This window comes from Macaca fascicularis, chromosome 11 (genome assembly GCF_037993035.2).
Source record: "Macaca fascicularis isolate 582-1 chromosome 11, T2T-MFA8v1.1".
NCBI lineage: Eukaryota > Metazoa > Chordata > Mammalia > Primates > Cercopithecidae > Macaca > Macaca fascicularis.
Window position 1 is genome coordinate 124,488,400 of NC_088385.1, and position 23,056 is coordinate 124,511,455.

The following is a 23,056-nucleotide window of genomic DNA, read 5'->3' on the forward strand; positions in this document are numbered from 1 at the left end:
CTTCTCTTCTCAGCTTCTTCTTTCCCCCCACCAAGCTTCTGGTTCTCAAAGTGGGGTCCCCAGACCTGCAGCACCCGTATCACCTGGGATGACTGTTAAACATTGTTAAAATGCACATTCCCAGGCCCCTCCCAGACCTACTGAATGAAAAACTCTGGGGGTAGGACCCAGTAATGTGTGTTCTCAAAAGCCCTCCATGAGCTTCTGATGCACGTTTCAGTGTGAAATCCATGTCTTCTAATACCTTCTAATACCCATGCTTTCTAATTCCACCCAGCATGGATGGCTCCCAGGCCAGTATCTCCAGTCTAGAACTCACCTCTGAACAGTGAGGTATCTAAATGTCTACTTAACATCACCTCTTAATAGACTTAGACTTGGAGGCACCTCACATTCAACATCCCCAACCAAAGTCTCTTGATTTTGCTCCCTGAGCCTAACTTCAGTAGCCTGGTTCCAACCTGCCATCACGTCCCACCTTTCCCTCTTCTATTTTTTTCCAGTGATACCAGAAGGCCAAACATTAACAGAACCTTGCTGCCCATAGGCAGAAGGGATTTCTGTGCACTGGACATCTAGACAACACAAAAAAGGAAACACTAAATACAGTTTCTCGTGGAGGAAAACCTCTCCTAGGATTTCCGTAGTTCACTGCCCACCGCCCCAAAAAAAATCAGTGAGCACCTACTTTGTGCAGGTGCTGTGTTTGAGTCTGGGGATACTGAGTCATTCTGTCTCTCTGTCCTCCCTCCATCTCGTTTCCCTCTTCTGCCAAACAAATTCTCATTTCACAAAGATATATGCTCTCAATGCATATATTAATACATCTATTGATTTTCCTCTTGCCAGTCATTATCAAGATTTATTTAGCCTCACAGCTCCCCATTGATTGAGGAAAGCAGTATTCCCAGTGGTCAATCAATCCTGATATACTCCATGACAAGGAGTCAATATCTATTTATTATTTGATTTATGGACTTAATTATCTTAAACATGATCAGGCAGGGGACAAGGCCAAAGTTAAGCAGAGACCAAGCAACTGGAGCCAGGTTGGGAATACATCAAACCAAAGCCTGGGGCCCAGCAAGTTTCTGAACAGTGCAGACACACTGATTTTGCTCTGCCCACCCTCACCACCCCAGCATCTGCCGCTGAGGAAAGGGAGTGAAAGGAACAAGAGGCAGGGTTTCAATTTGTGCCTGCTGCCAACTTAACAAGTCACAAGCCAGGCAGGTTTGGTGGTTTGAACAATGAACCTGATTTGGAGGTAGGTCAGTTGTTGTCCTCCACAGGGAATGGGACCCAGCAGTGGGGAGTTCCTAAGGTGTCCGTGGGGCATAAGAAAGTGGGATGGACTCAGGCACAGCTAGGAAGGGAAAGCTAGGAAGGAAAAGGGAAAGAGGGTGGTTGGATACAAGCTTCCGTATGAATCACACAGTCTCTTCCTAGCTTATGACCTTGGGCAAAATTGTAATTAAAAGCTGATTACCTGCAATCTGACCAACTGGCATGCATTACTGGTTTTTCTGTCTTTTGAATCCCTTTCATGATCCCTTGAAGTAGGTACCGTTCAATTCCCCATTTACAGACAAGGAAATGGATTGCATGGTACCTATTTCAGAGAGTGGTTAATTACAACGTTGTCTCCCGATGTAAAGCTGTCCCCGTGCTCCCAAATCTTTGTTTAACCACTGCCTGCCGGCAGTACGGAGGAAACCGTCCCTTTGCTTTCTGGAACACATGTTAAGGGCCCGATGTTGCCCACACTTGCCTTCAAAACATGCAAATGCAGCTGGCTATTTTTAACGTTGGTAAATAGTGAAAGCTGTTGAAAATGCCTTCGTTTCCAAAGGCCTGCCAACTCCCTGTTGCTTTCCCCTAAGGGAGGCATGCCAAAAATCTCTTAGAACCTAAGGCATTAAAGCCTGCATTTGTTCCTGCTAATATCTTATTAGGAGCAATACCACACCATTTTTTGGAGGAGGGGAATACATCAACAACCCTACTGCAAGTTCTCTTAAGAAGAGGGAATGCCCCAAAGTAGTCTTTATAAAATGCAAACCAGACTGTGTCCCTCTTCTAGTTTAACCCCTGGGTGGCTCCCCTGACTGCCTTTAAGAGAAAGGTTCAAGTTCCTTAGCCTGCCTTGAAAGGTCCTTTAAGATCTCTCTGGTTTCTTTCTTTCTCTCTCTCTCTCTCTCTCTCTCTCTCTGTTTTTTTGAGACAGGGTTTCACTCTGTTGCCCAAGCTGGAGTACAGTGGTATGATCATGGCTCTCTCACTGCAGCCTCAGCCTCCCGGGATCAAGCGGCCCTTCTGTCTCAGCCTCCCAAGTAGCTGGGACTAGAGGAGCACACCATCACATCTGGCTAGTTTTTGTAATTTTTATAGACATGGGGTGTCCCTATGTTGCCCAGGCTGGTCTTGAACTCCTGGGCTCAAGAGATCTTCCCACCTTGGCTTCCCAAAGTGCTGCAATTACAGGTGTGAGCCACTGCGCCTGGTCGGATCTCTCTAGTTTCATATTTCTTGCTACTCCCCATATATATCCTCTACTCCAGCTCTTGCCCTTTCTCTGGCCTTGTTACCTCCTACCTCTAAGCCTTTGCATATGCTGTCCCCTCCATTAGGAATGTCACTCCCTTCTTGTCCATCTGCCTAATTACTTGGTTGGATAAGGGGCGGGTTCCAGATCCCCATGTACCCCTGGGATCTTACTGCAGAGATCACAACACCGTTGGAGAATCATCCAGTTAATTTCCTTGTCTGTGAGATCCATGAGGGGCAGACATCATGCCTTCCTCTCTCTATTCCCATCATCAGGCATGGCATCCTATACACAGTAAGTGAGTGGGGCAAATACTCCTTTATTGCATTGTTATAACTTACATCACATACTTGGCATCTCTTTTCTTTTCATCACTGTTACTTCTCCCACATCCTATAGTCATCCCTCCAGTGTGTACTATATTTTCCTTAAGTCTACTCATTTCTCAGTGATTCTAAGTAAATAGCACCATTCATTGTCTGCTGCTACACTTGCCTAGAGGAGTAGACTGTGCTAATGCATGTGAATGTATTTTTGTAAACTTATTCATCCATTCAACAAGTATGAATGGAGGACCTAGTATTTTGGGGGCTGGGGATACAGAGGTGAGTCAAATAGCTGAGATCCTTACTTTCCTGGGGCTTATGTTCTAAGGTGGGGGAGGGGATGCAGGGGAAAAAGTAAGTGAGCAAACATAGAAGAGTAAAATAATTATTATCTTATGTTGAGAAGCACCTTGATGAGAATAAAATGCGGGCCAGGCACGGTGGTTCATGCCTGTAATCCCAGCACTTTGCGAGGCTGAGGCGGGCAGATCACTTGAGGTCAGGAGTTTGAGACAAGGATGGCCAACATGGTGAAACCCCCTCTCTACTAAAAACACAAAAATTAGTTGGGCGAGGTGGCACGTGCCTGTAATCCCAGCTACTGGGGAGGCTGAGGCAAGAGAATTGCTTGAACCCAGGAGGCACAGGACGCAGTGACCTGAGATTGTGCCACTGCACTCCAGCCTGGGTGGCAGACTGAGACTCTGTCTCAAAAATAAAATAAAACACAGCAATGAAATAAGAGGAGACAGAGATGGGGGAAGCTGCACAGTGGGAACAATTTTGGGTTGGCTTCCTGACTTCATGCTCCTCTGGTTGCCTCCACCATCTAACCACTTCTTCTCGGTCCCCTTGCAGAATGTGCCATCTCAACTGGGCCACAATGCTGCAGGTATTCCGGGCTTCAGGTGCTCTGGGCTTCGTCCTCGGGCAACCCTCCTCTTTTCCCCAGATGACCTCAGCTTCAGCAGAAGTCCATGACTTCCATCATCACGTCTATGCAGATGACTCATACATGGTTATTTCTAGTCCCAACCTTTCGTCCAAGCTTGAGACCAGGATATCTAGCGCCCTACTCAAGATCTCCCTCTTGATGGCTCAAAGCTTAGAGGTTCAGTAACTTGGCCAGTGTACAAGCCAGGAGCACAGCTGGGACACAAATCCAAGTAATCAAACTGCAGCCACTGACTCCTATCATTTGATATTATAATAAACACAAAACACTTGCTGTTTGTCGTGTCAAAGATGTTTTGGCACCTGAGAGAAAATACATGACTTGTACGATTTGCTGCTACCATTATTATTATTGTTGTTGTTATTATATCATTATTATTATAGCATCATTTTATAGGATGATATTATTATAGCATCGTTTTATAGGAGATAAAAGTTATTGAGCATTCCAGTCACAGGAGGCACTATGCTATAGTCTTTTCATATACATCTCTAATTCTTATCACCATCTTGCAAAAGAGATAAATGTTATCCCCATTCTACATGTGGAGAAACTAAGACAAGCAGGAGTGAAGAAATTTGCAATAGACCCAAATGCCAAAGGGGAGTGTTCCATACATATATTGTTTAGTGAATATAGCAAGTCATGAAACAGGGCTGCTGGTGTGAGTCTATTGCTCATGGTAGAAGAAGATCTATCCATAAAGATGAATGTGTGCCTCAGAGCTCCTGGCTGTTCATTAAGCCCACTATTTTCCTCCTGGGAATACAGTTAGCTATTTTCCAGCCTTCTTTGCAGTTATGTATAGCCAATGGACTCAGCACCAGCCAATGGCACATAAGTGAAGTGATATGTACCACTTGTACGAGGCTCACAGACCACCCCCCCCAAGGATGTTCCATGCCCCTTCCTTTTTCCCCAGCTAGAGGCAGAGGACTGTACAGCTTAGAAGAAGGGAAATCCAAAAGATGGACAGGGTTTGGATCCCCCCATACATGGAGAAAAGCCACCTACCATCCAAAAACTTGCATCTTAGACTATTACATGAACAAGAAATAAACTTATATTGTGTTAAACCACTTCATGTTTTAAGGCTTATTTGTTACAGCAGCTACCATTACCCTGACCAATACAAAGTGTGAATTTACACACACTCTGGGACAAATGCCTGGATGGATATACACTAAGATGTTAATGTCATTCTCTCTGGCTGGAGGCAGTATGGGTGAATTTCATTTTCTTCTTTCTGCTGATCTGCATTTGCAATTGCAAACAAGTCATTCACTTGTGTAATAAGATACACAATTTTTAAAAGTGATGACAGATGTCACACGTGCTAATTCAGGATCTTTGAGATTCGAGGAAAGTGGTGGCCAGTGGTGAGGTCTTCAGCCATGCAGATCCTCTGCTGCTCACTGGCTGGATTACACAGGCGTATGCAATGTACATGAGATGATGCTGATAATAATAATGATAATGATGCTGTACATTTATAGCGCTTCCTTCACAAAAGTCCCAGGGTGCTTTACATTTCAGCACAATTAAAGGCAGCCACAGACAAAAAACCTTTTCAGCTGTGCTTTATAAAGGGAAAGCGATTCAGCTTTTTGAACATAAAAGGAAGCCGATTCCACTCGATGATGGGGACGGAATCTTCATGTGCTCAGGCCCCCCAACTCCTATATGTTATATTTAGGACAATCAAACTGGCCTGAAGGGAAACAAAAATCAGAAAGACCACAACTACAGGAGTTACAGAAAAAGCAAGTTGAAATCTCACCCAGGTATCGAGTTACCATCTTAACAGAAGGCAGGGTTCTCCGTGTGTCTGTCTGTCAAATATAGCAGCTTAGTGCTATTATATTTGAAAGCATGGAAAACAGGAACTGATTTGGAGTTGGAAATAAATAATAGTAAGTAGTTCCTGATATTTACTGGATTTAAAATGCTGTGCAAATGAGGCCCTAAGGGATTTCATTACTACCTTGTCCCTAGGAGATGGGTAAGTGCTGGATATTTCATGCATGCGGGCAACAGTTAACCTCACATAACTGAGAAGATACCTCTCAGACTCTGGGAACCCAGCAAGGGGATTGGTGACAAGCGCCAAATGAGAAATTTTTAAAATCATCCTGGGGGGCATGGGGAAATCCAGTTCTTCCTTCCTCTTTTTTCTGGGGGCACACAGTCTGAGCCCCTCAATTACGAGATGTTTAGGTAATGCCCCTAATACCTCGCCCCATCCTACCCCAGTCGCTGGGAAAGGATCCTGATGAAATTCACTGGTATCGTTCCTGAGAGCCCCACACAGGTGGAAATGGCAAACTGACAGTCAGGATACCCCAGAGCCTTTTCTCTCAGCCTGTGCTCTTCGGCGCTGGGTTTCCTTGATGCCATCACTATTCTAACCCATATGCATTTTGACACATTGAACCAACCAGCTGAGTGCAAGAGGACGTAGGATCTTGGCCATCAGGAACCCCCCAGAGTAGTGTGGGCAGCTTCCATTTAAAACCTTACCCAGGCTTCCCATTGTCTTAGGATAAATGCCACATTCCTTTCTATGGCATTCAAAGCCTTGCAATTATCTGGCCTCTGCAGCCCCTTTCCATAGCTCCTCAAATGTACCAATCTTATGCCTACCCTAGGGCCTTTGCACCTGGGGTTTCCAAGGTGTGCCCGAAGCTCTTGGCAGTCGTAAAGGCAGTTTGCTCCAGGTGGGAAGAAGGACCCGCTTTCTTTAAAGCAGCAGGTCTCACAATTGAGCATGAACCAGAATTCCATATAGGGCATCTTAAAACCCAGTTCTTCCACCTGAACTGCTCTTTCTCTGCCTCTTGGCATGGCCATCGCCTCTTCATCGTTAGATCCTAGCTCAAATGTCACTTCCCCTATGAAACCAGCTCTGAGCCCCTCTTCAAAGTAGCCCTCCCATCACTCCGACCCATCGACCGCCCTGTCTATGGCCTTCGCAGCACTTATTACAGTGTTTTAATGATCTTATGTGTTTGTTTAACTTGTTATTGTCTGTCTCTTCTGGAATGCAAAGGCCACAGTACAGACTGTAGACACTGTGTTCTGAGTGTCTATCATGTGGTTTGGCACTGTGCCGGGGTCTGATGAACGTCTGTGGAAGGCACGTTAGTGGAATGTGCTAGCACCGAAGCTAACAGATGGCTCTCAGGCCCCCGGAGGTGCTGATACTGGGTCACGCTAGGCCCTCACCCATGGTGGACTCAGCTGCACACCTCTCAGTAGTGCCTGAGAGAAGAGGTTTCCAAGGTGTGCCCGAAGCTCTTGGCAGTCGTAAAGGCAGTTTGCTCCAGGTGGGAAGAAGGACCCGCTTTCTTTAAAGCAGCAGGTCTCACAATTGAGCATGAACCAGAATTCCATATAGGGCGTCTTAAAACCCAGCTTGCTGGACACACCCGCAGAGGTTCTGATTCAGCGGGGGAGGGTGGGAGAGAGAATTAGCATTTCTAACAAGTTCGCAGGTAAGGCTGGTTAGGGAACCACATGATAAGAAGCACAGATTTAAATAATTTTAGAGTTCAACAAAATTATTTGGGGAGTGGGGAAGGGGGTGAGGTGGGGGCTTCTGTGAGAGACTGTATGTTCTGTGAGTTCTGCAGAGCAGTTTTGTGACTTGCTAATATTTGTGGAATGAGTTTTGCAGGGAAAGATAGAGTATGTGCATTTCTTTGAGGGGACGCGGGAAAGAGAACAGGAGAGAAAGAAGATAATTGGCGTGTAATTTAGGGTTTATATGGAAGAGGAGCGAGTGTGTGTGTGTGCACGTGTGTGTATGTACATGTGTGTGTGCACGTGTGCTTGAGCATGGTTATGCTGGTGCCACAGGAATTTACAGGGTATTGGAGAAGCACATAAACACCAGAAAATCAAAGCTACAAAAATGAAACTCAGTTCTAACAAGCCAGTGGTTCTTAAACTGTGGCATGAACGAAATCCCCTGGTACTTACTAAAAAGGATAGAGGTCCAAGCTAATTGTAGGATGGGGCCTCCGCCCTGAATTGTTATCAATTTCTCCAGGTGATTGTGATATGACCAAAAATGCAGAATCTCTGTGCCACAAAAGTGCTCGCAGATGAAGCCCATTCCCCTTGACCTAGCTAAGGCAGCCATTGGCAAAGAAGGAACCTACTACTAGACTAGTATTCAGAAAGACATTTGCTTATTCCCAGTTCTGCCAGTTATTTGTTCCATGATTTGGGCAAGGGTTCCCCCTGCCTTTCTGACCTCAGTTTTCTCACCTGTAAAATAGGCACAAGGATAAACAGGAGAACCTCATCACGCCTGGCCTGAAGAAAAGCACTTGCTGAAAGCTGCTGGAATCTGCGGCTTTTTTGGTTTATTTTTGAGGGCTCTGTCTTGGTTCTACCCCACAACCAGGGAACTGATTTCAGCAAAAAGGCTCAGCCATGTCACCTAGCATGGCTTGGCTTCTGCTGGTTCAGAGCCTCACCCAGTGTCAAAACGGCAACCCTAATATGGTGACCTTCATAACACAGGGTTTGCCAGTGCAGAGTCCCCTGCACTCTGGACAATGTCTTGGGGGCATTTTTGGTTGTCACAACCTTGGGGCTTGGTGCTACTGGCATCTAGTGAGTAGAGGCCAGGGATGCTACCAAACACCCTACAGTGCATGGGACAGCTCCCACCACAAAGGCTTTTCTCACCCCAAATATCAGCAGTGCTGAAGATGGCAGACTCCGCTCTGGGGCAGGGCCAGGCACCGTTACTGTATTAAAAGCTCCCCTTCCTCCACCAGGCTTGAGAACCCCTGCTCTCTCCAGTCGTGCTCCTGACAGCTTCTCTACCCTCACCTTCTCCCCTTTGCCCTCACCTGCCACCATCACAGTCTTTTTTCTGGAATCTGCAGTTTTACAACTTTCTTCTCCCATGACTCTGGTGCAGGAAGGACCAGGTACACCATCTTTGAGATGCATTATTCCAGACCTGTTCCCAGCTGCTTCTCAAACACAGCTCATTATCAGACAAGCAAAGAATACTGTCAGAGTCGGCAGGACACTGCAACAAACATCCGCTTCCACCTGCTCATTTTACAGAAGGAGAAACTGAGGCCTGTGAAACTCTAGATAGCAAGGTAGAAGGGTGAGAGACACTTTCACTCAACTCTATTGGCTTTCAGATTTCACTTGGAGTTCTTCACATGAGTGATTGTGCAGACTGTCAATAGCTTTGCAATAATCCCATAATGACCCAATTGTGAAACAATTTAGCAATCCTGCTGCTAATAGCATTTGTGGCTACAGCAATTGGGTAACTAGTTGGTTATTACTCATTCCCCAAGAGCCACACATATTGCATTGCAAGGAAGCTAATCTTAGAAATACTTGTTAACTTCGATGATAATTACTAAGTAATTGGCTAGAATGTGCCATTGTGAATTGATCCAGAATATGCCAGGTAATTATCTGGTCTTATGTTCCCTGTAAAATAAATCTAGGGTCCAAAAATGGTTCCAGTTGGTTGGCTATCGTCCAGTCATCAACCTCTGCCAGCCAATCGTGCGAATGCAAGTGATTAATCAAATTACTCAAATATTTGGTTTCAAACTGAATGTGCAGATAAGAAACCTAGAGAGCCAACAAGTGGACAGTGCTGAACAGAAAGAGGGATGCACAGAGGCCCTCCCGAAGATAAATATATAACAACACAATAATATGGAATCAATGCCACTTCTCTGGGGCTCATCTGGCATCCTCACACAAAATACCAAAACACTTCAGAGACCAATTACACGTCCCAAAGCTGCAGAGTCTTTATCGTGGTGCCAGGAAAAGGCTGGGCTATTTGTGAAATCTGTAGGCAGTTATGGCGCTTGGGGAGGGGGGCTCAGAATTTTGTACATAATAGAAGAGGGCCGCAAATGCAGCTGGCTTGCAGGAAGAGCAACACATTTTCATAATGACCACTCGTTTTTCAAGGATGGCTGCTGAATTTGTCTATTTCCAACTTGCTAGCCTTTGAGGAGGGGGTGAGGGAGCCATGGGGATTAGGCTCCATAGATAATGCTGAACCAGGAGGCAGGAGGGTGGTGAGGAGCTGACCAGAGAGAAAGACGGGATAAGAGCTTAAGATGGGAGCAATAGAGAGAAGGCCAGGGGTGGGGAAAAGACCACCCTTCAACCAGACTTGTGTATCCCAAGTAATAGGCTATTGACTGCTGCTAAAAGATGAGGATATATACTGGGTAAGAAAGGGAAGGAAAGGGAGCTAAGGGTCTCTCTGTAGTAGATTGCAAAAATAGCCACAGATTGTCCCCAACCTGCAGCCACATCCTTGCAGCGGGACACTGCAGATCTTCCCATTCAGAAGTAGAGGCTGTGTCTCCATGCCTAGAATCTAGGGGAGAATAGGAGTTTCTTTGGCCAACAGATGTAGGTCTTGACCTCTCGCTGCACTTGGAAACCTGAGACCGCCATGAGAATGAGCCTGAGCTAGGCTGTTGGGGATATCCCCTGACAGTCTGCCAACCAGCAGACACACAAAGGAGGGCATCTAAGACTGACTATCCCCTTGTTGACCCAGAGCTGACCACAGCCAACTACAAGAGCCCAGCTATTCAGTCTGGCTAAGCCCAGAACTGTCCATAGGATACAGAGAAACCACCAAGTTGTGGAGTAGTTACTCAGCAAAAGCTTACACTCAAAACAGCTCAGCCCCTGAAGATTCCTGGGCTGATTTCTTCAGAGCCACTTCTCTGCCTTGTGCAGCACTGAGAACCACCATTTTTATCCTGATTTAAGGAGGCTTGGAGGCCCATCCCTAGATCCCCAATCTTTCACCAGCGCTTATCATTCAAAGCACGAGTCACTCCGGTCAACCCACCATCCGCATTATCTACGGATACAGAATATAATGCACCTTCTAACAATCACCAAGTTCTTATAAGTGGACTCAAGGAGGTTTTGTCTCACAAGGGAGGAGATCAAAGACACACCAGCTCTTCTCTGAGCCCACAGCATCTGCTCTGGGCCTGCTAAGATGCAAGACTTGTGCATTTGGGGTCTCACTGCTTGAGTTGAGTAGAGGAAGGAGAGAGCTCCTAACGGGCCCTTGGCATCACAGATCATACTAAGAATGCCACTGCAGAGGCCAGTCCTAATGTTACAGGGGAGCCAGTGCCAGAGTTTGAAAACAAACCAAAGGATTGTTTCACAACTGTTTCATCAAAACCAAAGCTATTTTTCCCCCAGTGCCTTAAGCCTCTGGGAGAGGCCAGAGAGCAAATCTGAGAAAGTTCAAGAAACATTTTCACAATGTTAGTTCTCTATGAACTATCCCTTTTGTGTACCCAAAGACCACAGATCCTGGATATTCCAAACTACAATGGTAAAGACTGCAAATGTGCTCTGCAACTTTCATGAAAACCAGAATAATAGTTACCAGAATCTTGGCTCATGCTTGTCATCCCAGCACTTTGAGAGGCAAAGGCGGGCAGATCACCTGAGGTCAGGAGTTCAAGACCAGCCTGACCAACATGGCAAAACCCTGTCTCTACTAAAAATACTAAATTAGCCGGGCATGATGGTGCATGCCTGTAATCTCAGCTACTCAGGAGGCTGAAGCAGGAGAATCGCTTGAACACAGGAGGTGGAGGTTGCAGTGAGCCGAGATCGCGCCATTGCACTCCAGCCTGGGCAAGAAGAGTGAAACTCCATCTCAAAAAGAAAAAAATCTTAATCAGGGGTCTGCAGACTATGGCCCATGGGCCAAATACAGCCCACTCCCCGGGTTTGTAAATGAACTTTTATTGGAACACAGCTCTGCAATTTCATTTGCAGATTGTCTATAGCCGCTTTCAGACTACAGTGGCTGAGCAGAGTAGCTGCTACAGAAACTGTACAACCCACAAAGCTGAAAATATTTACTATTGGGCCCCTTACAGAAAAAGCTGGCTGACTCCTGATTTAGTCGAATATACTCATTTCACATATGGAGAAAGTGACTCTTTGAGAAGCTGTTACACAAATACTTGGAATACAGGGGGAGCAAGACCCGATGTTTCTGATTCTCCATTTAGTACTCTTTGGTTTTGCTAAAGAGTTTTAGCATTAAAAGTATTTTCTGGGTTTAGGCGTGGTAGCTTACGGGCCTGTAATTCCAGCACTTGGGAGGCCAAGGCAGGAGGATTGCTTGAGGCCGGAAGTTTGAGACCATCCTGGGCAACATAGCGAGACCTCATCTCTACCAAAAAATTAAAAAATGAGCCAGGTGTGACGGCACACACATGTAGTGCCAGCTACTTGGGAGGCTGAAGCGAAAGGATCTCTGGAGTCCAGGAGTTCAAGGCTGCAGTGAGCTATGATCATACCACTGCATTTAAGCCTGGGCAACAGAGGGAGACCCTGTCTCTAAAAAAACAAATAAATAAATTAAGTATTTTCTGGAATCTTAAGTCTTAAACCATGTAAGTAAACTGTACATGGTAGAACTGGAGATGGTCTATTAACCAGAGCGGTCAAGTAAGCAGAAAACCATTTCTCAACCATGCCAGAAGCAGAATTTTGCCAATCCCTGGGTGGGAGCCCAGGTGGAACTGACCTGGTGATGATGGCTAGGTGAGGCGGGCTCATGCAGGCGCCCATGAAAAGCACCACGTTCTCGTGCCGCGTTTGCCTGTAGGCCATCACCTCCCGCTTGAAGGCCTTGAGCTGGTCCTCGTTGTCCCTCTCAATGTCAATCAGCCGGATGGCCACCTCGCCGTGCCAGCGGCCGTGGTACACTTGCCCAAAGCGACCCTTTCCAATGAGTTCACCGATCTCCAGCTGCTCAAAGGGGATGTCCCACTCCTGAAGGAAGATGCTGGTCTGGCTGGCCTTGCGTGGGAAGCTCCGGGCCGAGAGGAGGGACAGATTCATCTCCTCGAAGTCATCCTCTGACTCCTCGGCCTCATCGTGGACCTCTTCATTCTGTGGCCGGAGTGGGAGAGAGGTCAGAATTGGGTTTGCCACGGCCCCAGCCTCCCTCATGGTCCTGCTGGGTCCCGTGTGCATGCGTAGGTCTGGACACATCTCTACATGCATCTGGAGCTGGTGCAGACACACGTCCCTCTGTTTCCCCAGGTCTAGAATCTGGTCTAGAATCATACTACAGTGAAGGTGCTGAAAGGGAGATCATGATCATCCACCTCTCTTGTGCTAAATGGGGGGATACTGAGGCTCAGAGAGAAGTGTTATGGGGATCACCCATTCCAGTTTGCTGGAATCTTCGTGGTTTTAGCACCGAAAGTCCCATGTGTTGCCCTGGGAAGTGACTCACTCCAGGTCATGCAGCCAGGCAGAGGAGAGACTAAGATCCAGGTCTCTGGACTTGAATATTCGATGCCCTTCCTATTCTTCCATAGTCTTTTGGTTTGGCTGTTTATGTGCATGTGATAAAGTTGACAGGCTAGACAGGCTAAAACAACGGGTACACCGTGCATCTGCAGGTCACACGTGACAACTGCCAACATGGAGGATCTTTTGCTTCCCCCAGGGAATTTGGAATTGATGATTCAAAAATTGGGAGAGGTCAGAGCTACAAGCTAGAAGTTTGAGGCTCCTACAGCAGCTGGGAAGGTAGGAGACATGAGAGTGAGGGGTTGACAGAATGGGCTTAACAATCAGACAAAGTGAGCTGAAATCTCGCCTCTGTGTGACCTTGAGCCAGTTGCTTTACTTCCCTGAGGCTGCCTTTCCTCATTGTAAAGTGGGGGTAAGAAAATCTGCCCCAGGAGCAGTGTGAGGTTTTAGATGAAGGCCTGTTAAGTTCTTAGTACAGAACTGACCACCTGTATTAAACAGCCAGTGGGAGGCCCGAGAAAATGCAGATTCCTGGGCCCCACCCAGCACTATTGGATCAAAATATCAGCAGGCCAGGACCAGGAATCTGCATTTTTACCATGCACACCCACACGACTCAGGCATACTTCGGCGTGACTACCACTAGAGTTAAATGCTCGAGGTGTAGGGACCTACCTTATCAGCATGATATCTAGGGGTGCTTTGGGGTGAATTGCCTCTTGGATTCTCCTGCAGAATTGTAGGAACAGCAGGGGCCAGGGCCAGCAGGGATTCCCAGAGACCCTGGGACCTGATGAAATAGCCTGAGAAGGTGGCCTCTTGAGTGGGTACAGGTCTTCCTGACCCAGAATACCTGAGCAAGCTGCCCCCCTTGGCACACTCAGGAGAAACAATACAGGAGACATTAGTTTCTCCCAGGATCATATTTCAACAACCAAAACAGTCCCAGAAAAGAACACGATTTTCCTTGGAAGCCCTGACTCGATTCCTTTCAGTACAGTGCAGTGGCAGAGCTGAGGGGCCAGGACTCCATGGTTTCCAGCCAGGGCATTTTATGTATTTCTGCAGCTGCTTAGGCAGGTGGGAAGAAGCCCCAGCACATTCCCAACACTTCCAAGGCCGGCATCCCTGAGGCCCCCACCTCCTCCCACATATTCTTTTGAAGGCAGCAGGGCACATCCCCCTTGGTAGTCACCCGGCTGTGAGCTGATCTTTCAACTAAGAATGCAAATCTCTTGACAATTTCCGCACAACTGGCTTTTCCATGATGCATGCCATATAATGGCCCATTAGGCTCAGTGCTAGGAGGGGCCACCGCTTGCTAAATGTCCCAGAGTTAGAACATCCATCGGTCAGGGCCACCACAGCCCCAATCTGACCCCAAGCCCTCTGCGTCATCCAAAACGTCAGTCGGCTTTGCCAAGTTCTGGGCAGCCCCTGGAAAATGTCGCTACACTGCTCTCTGATTCTCACCTCCGACGTTGGCTCCACTTCAATTTGAAGTAATGGATTTCCTTCCAAGCTGTAAAGAAAGAAAAAGAAACATGATCCCTAGGTGAAAAGGTAGGTCTGTATATTGAATTTAGCTTTGTATGAAGAATCCCCAGATGGGAAGTCTTCACCACCAAGCCTTTATCTCACATTTCATTTCAACACGTGTGTCTGAAATAATCCATAACCTCGCCACACACACACACACACACACACATGAAACACAGTGTGCCAGGACCTTGTTTTAAGTTGATTTTCTGGGCTGCTCAGGGCTCATTTTTATTTATTGCTTTGGTTTCAACTAATCTAGCAGCTTTCTTATAAACTGGCCTAAACGCCCTGGGTAGACAAGTCCTCAGAGCTCTATATGTTTGCCAGGAAAGAATTAATCAGATCTCCGAAGTTCACACAAATTTGGAATTTGTTGGAAGGATCTCAGTGTTCTTGTTTGTCTGTTCATTCATGCATTCATGCGACTATTGAATAGATGTGTGTGCCAGGAACAGTGTTAGGCCCTTGGAGGGATATAGAATTGAAACTGGCATGGCTTCTGACCTTAAGGAATATTGTGTTCCTACTGAAGGAACTAAAGCCAGTAGGTAGATACTATGCAGAGAGGCTAAAAGTAACAAGGCCAAAAGTTAGGTATGAATTGGATAAATGGAGTGTGGTGGGAATTCGAAGACGAGAGAATTACTGGGTGTATTTGAAAGTTCCCAATGTTTGAGGTAGGCCTTGCCAATCACATGGAATGAGGATGTGTGGAATGAAAATAAAAAGACCATATTGAACTGGAAGACACAAGTGTGTGTGTGTGTGTGTGTGTGTGTGTGTGTGTGAGAGAGACAGAGAGAGAGAGATGCATTCACAAGCTCATGAGCCGCAGTTCTGTTCTTAGGAAGCAAACATTTTGGGTATAGATGCTGGCAGGGCGTCACAATGTGTTTGTGTGAGCACTGCATAGGTATTATGGGATGTGCTTTATGCAGGGCTGTCTTGTGTGCATGTGAGTTGGGTGTACACACAGGATGTTGAGGAGGATGCTGTATGCTGATGGTATAATTGGGTGTGCATTAGAGGTGTGAGCGGACTGTCAAGTGCATGTGACATTTGACATGTCATGGATGTTGGGCACAGTGTGCATTAGAGGTATGTTGCGGGGTTTAGACTTGAGGATGTGCACGTGTTTTTGAAGTGCAGCAGGGAGACAGAATGGGGCTGTTGAAGGCATGGAAGAGCTGAGACAGGTGAGAAAAAAGAGTCACAATGAATACCCCACCCCTCCTTTCCTATTTCCCCAGTGGATCCTCCCTTCCCCCTACTCATTTGGGGAACCTCCCGTATCCTGACCCTCAGATCGCAGGAAGTGGCTGGCTCCACAGAGTCAATCCACTTGCTGAAGGGGGTCCTGGTGAGAGAGAGTCTGAAAGACCACAAGAACTAAAAGAAGGAGAAAGAAAGGTCAATCCCAAAGTGGCATTTGCCATGGTATTAACCAATTATTCATAGCACAGCCTGGGAAAGTGGAATGAACCTGCACGATGACAGCTGACATGCTGGGAACTTGATGCCCTGGGGGGACTTGGCTGGGACAATGCAGCTGGAGTCCCTCCTCATGCCCCAAACCAAACCAGGCCACCCTCCTCTCTGCATCAAGGCGTGATTCCAGCAGCCAGGGCTATTCAATTATTTCCCTCTGCAAAGAGTTGCCATCACTCCACGCACATTTAAGCAGATCGCAAGCAGCTATTGACTGTTTTTCACTGGTACTTCTGGACTGTCAGTTAATAACCTGGAGTTCATCTTGCACAAATTGTAGAATTGGTTTATGTGAAGCAGAGAAATGATCCGAAGCTAGATGTCAGCACCATATCCCCCGGCAAGTTGCTACTCCTTTGATTTCAGAGATGTACCATGTAAGACTTTAAAAAGTCCTTAAGACCAGTCAGAAAAGATGAAGCAGTTAGGGGACCCAGAAGAAAACCTAAGTAGGCAAAAGGTGAGTTGGGAAACTGAACAAATCCTAGCAAGCCCCAGGCTTCCATCACAACCAAAGAAGTTAAGGAGGTGACTTTGTGGTTATTACTTTTTTTTTCTTTAGACAGAGTCTCCCTCTGTTGCCCAGCTGGAGTGCAGTGGTACGATCCCACCTCACTGAACCTCCACCTCCTGGGTTCAAGCGATTCTCCTGCCTCAGTCTCCCGAGTAGCCGAGTAGCTGGGATTACAGTTGTGTGCCACCACTCCTGGCTAATGTTTATATTTTTAGTAGAGACAGGGTTTCACCAGGTTGGCCAGGATGGTCTCCAACTCCTGACTTCAGGTGATCCTCCCACCTCAGCCTCCCAAAGTGCTGGGATTACAGGCGTGAGCCATAGCGCCTGGCCAAGCTGACCTCACTTCTGCTGCACAAGCAATAAACCACCTGGAAAGAGGGTCCGTTTCCAAAGGATGCTATGCACAAAGATGTCCATTGCAGCATTATTTACAACAGTGAAATATGGGAAGCAATGTAAAATCCAGCAATAGGAAAATGGTTAATAAAATTATTCTACATCATATGTCATTTTACAGCCATTAAAAACAATGTCAGACAGGTGTGACTCATGCCTGTAATCCCAGCACTTTGGGAGGTTGAGGTGGAAGGATCGCTAGAACCTAGGAGTTTGAGACCCGCCTAGGCAACATGGCAAATCCCTGTCTCTACAAAAATAAAAAAATAAAAAATTTGTTGGGTGTGGTGGCACACACCTGTAATCCCAGCTACTCGGGAGGCTGAGCTGGGAGGATCACTTGAGCCCAGAAGGCTGAGGCTGCAGTGAGCTGTGATCGTGCCACTGCATTGCAGCCCTGGGTGACAGAGTGAGACTCTGTCTCAAAAAATAAACAAACAAAAACCAAGAACCAACAACGTCTATAGAGAGGCTAAAATAATATTCATAAAATGTGATGTTCAGCATAAAGATAACAAAGCAGGATGGTAACTGATTGCATATCTTGTGGGTCATAACTATGTAAAATATAAATGGAAAGAACACACATAGAAGTTCTAACAGTGGTGAGATCATGAGCGATTATTTTGCCTTTCCCTTTTTAATGAATAGTCCAAATTTTCCAAAATTAGCTTATATTAGTTTTACAATAATATGAACCAGAGGTTAGCAAATTTCTTTCTGCAAAGGGTCATAGAGTAAATATTTTTGGCTTTGGAAGCCCTACAGTTTCTATTACAACTACTTAACTCTGCTGTTACACTGAGAAAGCAACCCTGCACAATACATTGTAAGCAAATAGGCATGCTGTGTTCCAATAAAACTTTATATAAAAACAAGCAGGAGGTTGGATGTGTCCCACGGGCTACAGTTTGCTGATTCCTGGTATAAACCTAAATGAGACTTTCAAAAGTTATTCCATGTTCAGTGACATGGAATAACTGCCCTTTCATTAAGCCCCAACTATCGCCTGGGGAAAGTTGTCTTCCTAATCATACGGGTATTATGGGTCCTTAGGAAACGGTCCAGCCCCTGGAGAATGCATTTGACAGGCAGGGGCAGAGACACGAGGCATAGCTGCTCGTGAGGAACAGCATTGCCTCTCTCTGCCTGAGCTCTTACGTTCTTTCTCTTTGCCTAAGTTATTCCCTGTGTCTCTCTGTACCCCCTGTACATCTCCCTCTGCCCCCAACTCCATCAGTTCCAGGAAGAGGAGGAAAGAAGATAGGGAACCGGAGTGGATTGTAGGGCCAGGGCTGGGAATCTCGGAGAAGGGGGAAGATGTCTCTGTCCCACTTACATTGGATTCGAGGTCACCGGATGCAGGATGACCTGGGGCGCCCGGGTCGGCGTCTCCGGCACCGGCACCACATCTGAAAACCAGAGATTGGACATTCAGAAAACAAATGTGAAGTCCACAACCCTCACAAAGGCCTGATTCCTGGGTGACATGGTAGCTAATTTTTCACCCGATCTTGGATCTCTGCCCTTGGCCAATCTCCTTTCTCCTTTCCTGGACCACCTGGACTCTACCTGCTCAGCTGGACCAGGGTTCTGGATGACATCCTCCACAAAATTCCTCATGGTTGAGTAGGGGGCTGCCAGAACCCTCAAGCATCCGGCCTGAAGCATTGACTGATCATCTCTGAATCTTCCTTTCTCCTGGGTTCCCTCTGGTATGATAAGGCCCCTTGGTTTCACATCTTCTCAGTACCCAGCTCAGGACCCTATGACCATCTCTTCCCTGCCACATGGCTCTAGACCCCTCCTCACCCTTGCCCATTGTTCCACGGCGCTCCACCCTCTCAGGCCTTTCCATGGTGCCTTGGGACCTCCTTGGGTCCCACTGTGCCCTTAGGACTTCCCACTCTTTCTTTTCCACTTCCATGTTCAGCCATTATCCTGGAGTGTGATGGTTCCACTACCACCCTCTTTGATCTTAGGCACCCCCACAACATCTGCCTCCATTCATCCCAGCAACTCCTGCAATGCAGCAGGGCTTGTTCAGAAGGGGCTGCTTCCAGCTCACATGAAACTCACCTGGGAAGATGAACTGCTGCTTGTATTTGTAGTAGTGGGATGCTTGCAAAAGAAAGAAAACATCAGAGTGAGTGTCCCCAAGGAGATGTCCCTTCACGGACCAAATTGAGCTCTTATGGCCACCACATGGTCATTCTCTGCCCACCTTCAAGAGTTTTCACACTTCTGCAGACAAAGGACTGCAAACATGTGTAAAGAAACCAGAACTCTAAACATCCATGCCAACCCTCCCATCTGATATCTCACACTCCCTAAAATCAGACTGCTCCAACTCAAACAGACGTTCTGACTACAATACCATTTTTGTGAAATGCATAATTACACACACACACACAGAAGAAGCCTGCAAAGCCATAATCCAAAATATTAATTTTTCCCCCTTTTGGCAGAATGATTACAGTGGCTTAAAAAATCCTTTATGCTTTTTCTGTACTTTCCTAATTTTCTGCAATGAGCATCGTACCAGTTTTCTCTTTTTTTGTGGATGTAACAAATTACTACAAACTTAGTAAAACAACACAAATGTATCCTCCTACAGTTCCGGAGGACAAAAGTCTGAAATAAGTCTTACAGGGCTGAAATCAAGCTTAGTTCCTTCTGAGGGCTCCAGGAAAATCGATTCCTTGTCTTTTCCAGTTGTTTGAGGCTGCCTGCATTTGTTGGCTCATGGCTCCATCACTCCAACCTCTGCTTCTGTTGTGCCATCTCCTTCTTCTGCCTTTGACCTTCTTGCTTCCCTCTGATAAGGACCTTTGTGATTATATTTAAGGACTTCCCAGATAAGCTAAGATAATCGTCTCATCTCAAGATCCATAACTTAATTACACCTGCAAAGTTCCTACTGTCCTTTAAAGCAGCATCTTCCCAGATTCTGAGATCAAGACATGGATATCTTTTGGGAATTATTCTACCTACCACAAGTATGCATTAACTTCTGTATTTAGGAAAAAGTTACATAAAATAAATTTTCTGGACTTCACTGCTGGTTCCCTGACAATTCCTTTTACTTCTAATCTACTCGCCAGAGGCCAGGAGTCTTGGACACTTAAAGGTTTCTAACATGCTAATACTCCATTGGGGAACAGTGCCTGGAATAGGGGGTCAAGGGGTGTTGGGGGCAGGGGACTCAGAGCTTTGTGTCCTCAAGTAAATGAAGAGGGCAGGGATATAGTCAGATGAGTCTGTATTGGTGAATCCACTTCCAGAAACAATTCGATGACATTCAGGGACAAGCCACCATTGGAATTGTTTTATCAAATATTAGCACAGTAGCTCAGAGCCTAGAGTCTGGAAGCTGATCCTGAATGGTCAAATATTTGCTCTGCCTTTGGCTATTTGTAGAGACTCCAAGTCTCACTGCCCATATGTGTAAAATGAGGATAATAACAGTCCCTTCCTCAAAGGGCAAGGACCATCACTACAAGATAAAAGTGTATTCAAGGTACCGAATTAGTATTAGCTTTGAGATAAATAAACACATTTCTAAGCTCTCTTAACTAATAGACAAGAATGATTTATAGCTAAGAGATAATCACATAGTTCCAAGTGCTAACTAAATGTTTTGCCTTGGGGAAGCAGACGGAACACTCTCCCTGAGGTTGAAATTTACTGATAGATTGCTTCAGGATAGGGAGTAAATCCTACTATCTCAGGACCTCAAACTCCTGGTTCTGTGCCTTGCACCAGTCAGCGTGCAACATACATTTGTTGAATTAATCAACTCTCTTTATCATAGATGAAACAGCAAAAACCTTGGGCTTAGTCCAATTCCAGATTGTATCAAATAGTTGGAGTCCAGATGGATGCATTTTTGATTCTGGAAAATGAGATGTCCAGGGCAAGAAGCAACTTATTCGAGGTCACAGAGCAAAGCTTTAAAAGAAAAGCACCCTCCATGATTTCAGGGACCGTTTTACTGTTAGATAACATGAGTTTTTCATTGCATGCAACTATTTTATTAGTCAACAAGGGGCTAAAATTAAAACAGGAAAACTACCCGAGGCTCTTAAGAGGCTTGGCTGATCTTTTCCCTCCCCAGCTCTGACAGTGATGGGGGATTCAGTGTCTGTAGAAAACGTTCGCTGACAGCTATGTTCTTCTTGGGCAATGGAGAGCAGGAGCAGCTTCAGAAAGTCCGAGAAGGGACAGGTGTCAGGCAACGGGACACCAGCAAATGCCTCCACACCCGAAGCCAACGCCCTCCTTGACTCCTCCCCATGTGCCATGGAACAACTCGTTCCTGGTGACTGAAAGGGAAACACGTGGCCAGAAGAGGAGGAAAGACATTGTTGGGAGACCTGTTCTTCCTGCTGATGACAGACACCATCAAGAAGTGGCTCTAAAGAACAGCTGGTGACCTTGAGTGGGCTGCTCAGGAGAGCCCAGTGGCTCCTGGCTTTCTGGCATCCAAGATGACTCAGGACCTGGGAGGTTGCAGATGAAGTCAAAGAGACAAGCAGGCCACTTTGAAGGAGCCTCCCCTCCAGAGCCCCCATGCCTACCCTGAAGCCTCCCAAGACAGCAACCAGAGTGGTCTTCTAGAAGGAAGGAAGAAAGGTCAAGTTGTTCTCTGCCTAAACCTTTCAACTGCATCCCATGGAGTCTCACATAAAATCTAAAATAGGCCGGGCGCAGTGGCTCAAGCCTGTAATCCCAGCACTTTGGGAGGCCGAGACGGGTGGATCACGAGGTCAGGAGATCGAGACCATCCTGGCTAACACGGTGAAACCCCGTCTCTACTAAGAAATACAAAAAACTAGCCGGGCGAGGTGGCGGGTGCCTGTAGTCCCAGCTACTCAGGAGGCTGAGACAGGAGAATGGCCCGAACCCGGGAGGCGGAGCTTGCAGTGAGCTGAGATCCGGCCACTACACCCCAGCCTGGGTGACAGAGCGAGACTCCGTCTCAAAAAAAAAAAAAAAAAAAAAAAATCTAAAATACTGCTAGGCCCAGACTCTGCAGCCCTGAGTCTCTCTGGAGGCCACTTTCCCTTGTTTATGGCACTTGGGCCCCTTCTTGTGACTGGGCCTTTGCCTTACTTCCCCCACCTGCAGAACTCAGCCATCCAGTGACCCTCCAACCTAAATCTGTTCTCTTGCATTTGCTCAAGGACTCTTGCAAAGACTCTTGGCCATCACAGCCTTCATCACAATCTATAATCCTGTTTTCATGCATATGTTTATTTGGTTAACGCCTTTCTTTCTCACTAAGCTATACTTTTCATGAGAACTGGAGCTGTTGTAGGCAGAATAATGCCTGCCCCTACCCCCACAGCATGTTCAGGTCCTAATCTCTGGAAATTGTGAATCCATTTCATTACATGGCACACGGGACTCTTTGGATGAGATTACTTAAGGATCTTGAGGTGGGGAGATTATCCTAGATCATTCGGGTGGGCTCGACGTCATCACAAGGGTCCTCAGAAGAGGGAGGCAGGGTCAGAGAAGGAGATGTGATCACAGAAGCAGAGGCCAGAATGAGGAGGGGCCACAAGCACAGTAATGTGGGCAGCCCCTAGATGCTGGGAAAAGGCAAGGAGACGGATTCTCCCTGAGACCTTCCAGAATAAACCAACCCTGTTGACATCTTGGTTTTTAACCCAGTGAAGCCAGTTTTGGACATCTGGCCTCTAGAACCATAAGATAATAAATCTGTGTGCTTTTAAGCCACTAAGTATGTGGTCATTTGTTACAGCAACAATAGGAAGTGAATACAGGGGCTACATATGGTTTGTTCACTGCTCCAAACCTAGTGCCTAGTACAGTAGCTGGTACAGAGTAGATGCTTCATAAATACTGTTAACAAAATGAATGGATGAACACAGTCTGAGGGTCAAGAAGAAAATTTGAAGAGAAAAAACTGCAGCCCTGGGCAGTGC

General features: G+C 46.5%; 1 protein-coding gene across 3 annotated transcripts in view; it reads right to left on the reverse strand.

Moving 5' to 3' along the window:
- KSR2 (kinase suppressor of ras 2) overlaps positions 1-23,056 on the reverse strand; it is a 506,936-nt gene that overhangs the window by 47,866 nt on the left and 436,014 nt on the right. For all 3 annotated transcript variants that reach the window (XM_005572358.5, XM_005572357.5, XM_015431615.3), the window contains exons 11-14: positions 19,182-19,223; positions 18,442-18,514; positions 14,633-14,681; positions 12,420-12,787 (exon numbers count right to left, since the gene is read on the reverse strand). In XM_005572358.5, the coding sequence (XP_005572415.1) occupies positions 12,420-12,787; positions 14,633-14,681; positions 18,442-18,514; positions 19,182-19,223 (532 nt within the window). The remainder of the gene's footprint in view (positions 1-12,419; positions 12,788-14,632; positions 14,682-18,441; positions 18,515-19,181; positions 19,224-23,056) is intronic.